General features: G+C 43.9%; 1 protein-coding gene across 1 annotated transcript; it reads left to right on the top strand.

The window, feature by feature from the left end:
- Window positions 1–4723: 4723 nt before the first annotated feature.
- LOC129687373 (olfactory receptor 10A7-like) lies at window positions 4724–5692 on the top strand. Its single transcript, XM_055621710.1, has one exon. It carries the CDS (start codon window positions 4724–4726, stop codon window positions 5690–5692), a length of 969 nt encoding a protein of 322 aa, XP_055477685.1.
- Window positions 5693–6352: the final 660 nt, after the last annotated feature.

The following is a 6352-nucleotide window of genomic DNA, read 5'->3' as shown; positions in this document are numbered from 1 at the left end:
ATTATCATCACCTGGTGATGATGATGAGATAATGGTCATGGTAATAAAGGTGATAGTGATGACCATGTTGATGATGGCAGTAATGATGGTGGTGATCCTGAGGTCTCAGTGCCAGTGATAAAGATAACAGTGATGGGCTGGGAAGATGGCTCAGTGGTTAAGAGCACTGTCTGCTCCTCCAGAGGTTCTGAGTTCAATTCCCAGCAATCACATGGTAGCTCATAATCATCTGTACGGGGGTCTTCTAGCATGCAAATGACCTACAGATAGCATACTTGTATATGAAAAATAAAGAGATAATTCTTTAAAAAAGGATAACACTGATGATAGTGATGATGGGGTGATGTTGATTGTGTTAGAAGACTATGTTGATAGTGCTGGTAATAATGAAGGTGATGATTGCATATTGCCATGGAAGGTTTAAAATACCAAGACTTATGCATAGCCTCAGTTAATCCTCACTGACCTCTTAGGAGTGGATACCACTATTCTCATAAATTTGCAAATGAGGGATGGAGAAGTTAAGCCATTCTCACAGCTAGTAAATGGCTGGGTGTGGATTCAAGTTTCTAGCCTACTCTTTGAAACCCTTGGTAGCACATACTCAGTCGCAAATGTTTCTCTTTCCTCTTGTCCCGAGGACAAGTATATTATGACCTTCCCTTCACAGGTGGTCAAAGGGGTACTCATCAAGTCAGATATCTAAGCCTTGTTCTTTTTGGGCTGTGTATTCCCCAAGATTTGATTGCACCCTCCAGCCCTAGTTCCAGTTTCCTGTAGGAGGCACTGAGTCTTTTGTTAGAGGAATTGGCTATCAGGGTACAGCTTTTTATCTCATCTACATATGGGCATCTTTGGTCCCTGAAAGTGCTGGTGATTCAGGCATATAACCTCAGACTTTGAAAGCTTGAGTCAGGATTACTTGGAGGCCAGTCTGAGCTACATTATGATGTCCAGACCAACCTTGGCTACATAGTGAGATCCAATCTTAAGGAAAAAAATGTTGCATTCTTTGCTTGCACATTATTAACATAGGGAGGGGTGGAGTTAAGAGGGATGATAGAAAAAGTTCTAATCCTTAATCTATGCCATGATTACATTTTAAAATGCTCTACTTTATTAAAAGAATGATGGTTCGACCCTGCCAAATGTATTTTCTGACTCAGTAATGGGTCAGAAATTTAATCCCAGCAGATATGAGATAAAGAAAGAATCTGTTTTCTTCTCTGGGCAGTAAAGAATTTAAGGAAAGATCATATTCTAGTTGAATGATTCCATTTGACAAAATAAAACATCCAATAATAATTAAAATCTATTCTTTACCTACATACTCAGTTTGGGAAGGCCCAGGATTTAAGCTCGCCAAGAGCCTATACCCAGACTGGAAGGTAAATTCCAAAAAGAGTGTGGATGGAATTAGCCTTGGTACTTTTTGTCTTTACAGTAACTCTTTTTATTTTTCTATTTTTCTTTTATTGAAAATACATTTTAAATTCACAGTTTGTCCTTCCCAACTCCTCCTAGGTCCTTTCCACATTCTTTCTATCTCTTCTTAGAAAACAAAAACAAAACAAAACAAAACAAAAAAACCCAAAACTGCTGAGCTTGCTCTCAAGAGTGGTTTGTTTATATTAATTCTTTTAAAGAAACTCAGATTTTAAAATTGCATTTATGTGTTTGAGGGGTGTGTGCGTTTGTGCATGTATATGGAATGGGTGTGTATGTGGTGTATGTGTGTGTTTATGTGTGTTGTATGTGTGTATGCATGGTGTATGTATGTGTATATGCATAAGGTGTGTGTGTTGTGTGTGTTTATGTATGTTGCATGTGTGTATGTATGGTGTATGTGTGTGGTATGTATGTATGTATGTGTGTGGTGCGTGTGCGTGTGCGTGTGTGTGTGTGTGTGTCAGAGGACAACTTCCAGGTTCTCTCCTCTCACCATGCGGTTTCCAGAGATCAAACTCAAACGTCAGGCTTGGTGGCAAGCACCGTCACCCACTGAGCCACCTTGCCAGTCCACAATTTAAAAAGGTCAAATTTAAAATTTGGTAACTATTACCTTCAACTAGGATCCTCATCTTTGAGAGGAATCTCTGTCATTGTTTCAGGGTGTATCCTTCCCTAACTTTTGGCGCATGTACCTGTACACTGGGCCTGAGGAAAAAACCAAGATAACTCTGTAGTGTGTTTTGCAATGAACCATTTATGCCACCTTGACATAAGCTGAAGTCATCTGAGAGGAGGGAACCCCAATTAAGAAAATGCCTGTATAAGACCAGTTGTAGGCAAGCCTGGAAGGCATTTTTAAAATTAGTGATTGATGGGGGAGGGCCCAGGCCACTGTGGGTGGGGACACCCCTGGGACAGTGGTTCTGGGTACTACAAGAAAGCAGGCCGAGCAAGCCATAAGGAACAAGCCAATAAGCAGCACTTTTCCATGGCCTCTGCATCAGGTCCTGCCTCCAGATTCCCACTCTGTTTGAGTTCCTGTTCTGACTTCCTTTAATGATGGGCTACAATATGGAGGCATAAGTCAAATAAACCCTGCCCTTCCCAAGGTGCTTTGTTCATGGTGTTTCATCAGAGCAAAAGTAACCCAAACTAAGACACCGTCCTATTCTTATTCCACAACTTGTGCTTTGGGGCACATTATTTCCTGAATATCTTTTCCTGTCGTTGTCTTCTCCTCCCCTCCCCTCCTCTCCCCCTTCCTTCTCCTCCCCTCTCCTCTCCTCTTTTCCCATCCAATCCCATTCCATTCCATCTCATCTCATTCCATATTGTATACCTTGAGACACAGTCTTACATAGTTCAGTCTGGCCTTGAACTCACTATGTGAAGGTGACCTTGAATTCCTGATATTCCTGCCTCTATCTCCCAAGTGCTAGGATATCATTATGTAATACCATGGCAAATAGGCTGCATCTTTCTGTCTCTCTGTTCTCTCTCTCTCTCTCTCTCTCTCTCTCTCTCTCTCTCTCTGTTTGTATACATATGCAGACATAGAGGCCAGAGCCATTTTCAGGTGTCTCCCCTATCATTTTCCTTATTTTTCAGCACAGGGTCTTTCACTGAACCTGGAACTCACCTTTTCCCCTAGACAAGCTGGCCAAGGATCCTCTCCATCCCTCTGTCCAATGCTGAGGTTATGAGCACCTGCTGTCATGTCTCTCTGGGGATGGAACTCAAGGCTTCATGGTTGTGCAGCAAGTATGCTATGGAGTTATTTCCCCAGCTTTCTCCTTTAAAGATTACCATGTCTGTTGGATTTTTAAACATGGTGCTACCTGCTTAAGTAGTACTGTTTGATGCAGTCCTCCAAGTGAGGGACATCCTGTTATCACAACTTCACAGGTAAGAAAGGTGGTTTACAGGGAGGCTGCTTTGGCTTGCTTATATGTGACAGGGATTTTTCTGTCATTCCAGGACATTGATTATTAATCAGATTTCCTCTGCCCTGCAGCACTTCTTTCTTGTGTTTTTAATTTGCTGAGTGAGCCTTTCCTACAAGTTGACATTTTTCTTTTCAAGCTGCAGCTTATGACCTGTTTGTAGATCCCAAAGTCAGTTGACTTCAGAGCTTTACAGCCTCTATTCTGCTGACAACTGAATAGACTCTGAGTCTGCACTGATGAAGAGAGGTGTCATCCTGTGCTTCTCAGGGTATTTGAGCAATGCCCTTGTCTTTATTCACTGGGCACATTTTTTTTTAAGTTCATTTTACAACCTGATCAAACCCTCCTCTCCTTCCAGTCCCACCACGACACCCCTCTCATCATTCTCCCCTTCTCCTCATTGAACAGGAAGGCCCCTATGGGTACAAGCCTGCCCTGGGCCATCAAGTTGCAGCAGGACTAAGAGCCTTATCCAGCAGCTGATGGAAATTTTAACTCTTTAAGGAAAGGAATTACTTTCTTTTTGATGAATCCTTTTTTTTTTCAAATTTAATTTGTTCTTTGGCAATTATATATGTGTATATATATATATATATCATACTTTTTATATACAATTTTGATTATTGTCCTTTTACCCTCTCTTATATCCGTGTCCCACTCTCCCACAAATCCATTTCCTATATTTATATCTTTTTGTTCTGTCTTGATTTTGTGACACACTAAGTTTAGCCAAGGCTGTTGGTGTGACAAAGGTTGTGAAGGAAATATCAGGGATCATAGATGAAAGGGTTTTGGAAACCAAGCCTAGTGAGCTAGAAGTCCAGAGGGGATGAAGATGGAGAGGTAGCCAAGAACAATCTCACAGGTGTGGTGGCCATGCCTTTAATCCCAGAATCCTGGAGGTAGAGGCAGGATGATTGCTGTGAGTTTCAGTACAGCCTGCTTTACATAGTGAGTTCAGGACAGCCAAGGCTACTTAAAGTGACACTATCTCAAAAAAAAAAATCTCACAAAGGCCTTTATAAAAACCCAAACAATGGTACGACCAACCAGGGAAAGAGAAGTTGGAAGAGAGAACTGCAAGGACAAAGATGGCCAGGGCCAGAAGGTGAGGTCATTTTTGTTTCATCCCACACTCACTGGGAATTTTAAGAAGGCTTCTCCTCCCATGGTGAGGTACTGGACTTGATTACCTTTGTATAAGTTCCTCCTTCGGAATGTGAAGTGTGGGATCCATAGGCTACAAGTCTCACTTCATCTTCTCCCTCTGGTACTGTATAGGATTACTCCTGGTCCTGACAGCTGTTCAGGCTCACCCTGTCCCCATGCTACCCTCCTGGGCAGCAGTGCCCTGGGCCAATCAGAGCCATGCACATGAGCTGGAGTTTGTGCTGCTGGGTTTTGCGCATGTGCCTTCACTGCGCCCAATGCTCTCAGCGATCTTCCTGGCTATCTTCCTGCTCACGTTGCTAGGCAACACACTCATCGTTATCCTCACCAGCCTGGACCCAGGCCTGCGCAGTCCCATGTACTTCTTCCTGCGCCAGCTGGCACTGGTGGAGATTTGCTTCTCACTAGACGTGGCACCCCGTCTGCTGGTGACTCTGCTGCGGCCTGGACGTGGGGTGTCCCTCACAAGCTGTGCCCTGCAGCTGCTTCTTGTGCTGTCCTGTGTCACGTCTGAGTCCTTGTTCCTCACGGTCATGGCCTGGGACCGCTTCCTGGCCATATGCAGGCCACTGCGCTATGGTGTGATCATGAGCTGGAGGCTGTGCCATCTGCTGGCCACTATCTGCTGGCTGACAGGAGCCCCAGTGTCATTGTTTTTGACCATCTGGCTCTTCAGTTTTCCTTTCTGCGGGCCACGTGGCATCAAACACTACATCTGTGACATAGCACCTCTCCTGAGCCTGGTGTGTGCGGACACCAAACTCTATGAGGCCAGTTTGTTCACGGCCACCATGTTAGTTAACATTGTTCCGGTCTGTCTCATAGTCATGTCCTATGTCATGATTCTGGCTACTATCCTTCGGATGCCATCGGCCTCTGGGCGCCACAAGGCTCTGTCCACCTGTGCCTCCCACCTCGTCGTGGTTATTCTGTTTTATGGCACAACGGGAGTCATTCACTTGCGCCCCAAGTCCAGCTACTCTCCCGAGAGCAAGCAAGTGGTGTCCCTGTCATATACCATGGTGACCCCCATGCTCAACCCCCTCATCTACAGCCTGCGGAACAAGGAGGTCAAGGCTGCACTGGGTCGTCTCATGCAGAGAAGAGCTACTTTTGTCTCCTGACCTGTATATGCCTCCATTTACCCAACACTCTGGGGAACCATTTCCATCCTAGTAGTCTAGAGGACCTCAGCACACAAGTAAGTTAAACCTGTCTAAAAGATTCTGTTGCCAGGATGACCCTGCAAGGATGTGTGGATGACATCACAACTCTCTACTGGTCCCTTGTATACATTCAGAATTTTGATTTGCTCACTGTATTGAATATGTAGCATTCTGTTTCTCCAGTGGCATAGCACCTGGATCAGAGTTCAAAAGCATTGTGATAGCATATTTCTTATGCAAGTATAACTGCCTGCTGTAGCAACAGACAAACAAACAAACAAACAAACACAAAACAACCAAAACCCAAACCAAAATAACAACAACAAAAAACAAATTTTAGCAAAGGAAAAAAAAAGTCAAATTTTAATCTTCTATACATAAACTGATTTAGGGTATGTGGTGATTTGAGTATGAAATTTGCCCCACAGGCTCATTCATTTAAACACTTGGCCCCTGGATGTTGGTACTGTTTTTCCAGGCCTCACTTCCTTGTTTGCTTTGTGACAGCTGATGCAATGCTTCATATCCCTACCACTATGCTTACCAGGCTACGAGGAACTGAACCCTCAAATGGTGAGCCAATCAGCCGTTAAAAGTACCTGTTGCTCTTGTAGAGGA

This window comes from Psammomys obesus, unplaced genomic scaffold (genome assembly GCF_907164565.1).
Source record: "Psammomys obesus unplaced genomic scaffold, mPsaObe1.curated_primary_1811, whole genome shotgun sequence".
Classification (NCBI taxonomy): Eukaryota; Metazoa; Chordata; class Mammalia; order Rodentia; family Muridae; genus Psammomys; species Psammomys obesus.
The sequence above is the reverse complement of the archived record's forward strand: the minus strand, read 5'-3'. Positions and strand labels throughout refer to the sequence as shown.

Bases quoted from the DNA above. Each gene is read 5' to 3' on its own strand.
- LOC129687373 (XM_055621710.1), top strand. From the start codon at position 4,724: ATGCTACCCTCCTGGGCAGCAGTGCCCTGGGCCAATCAGAGCCATGCA.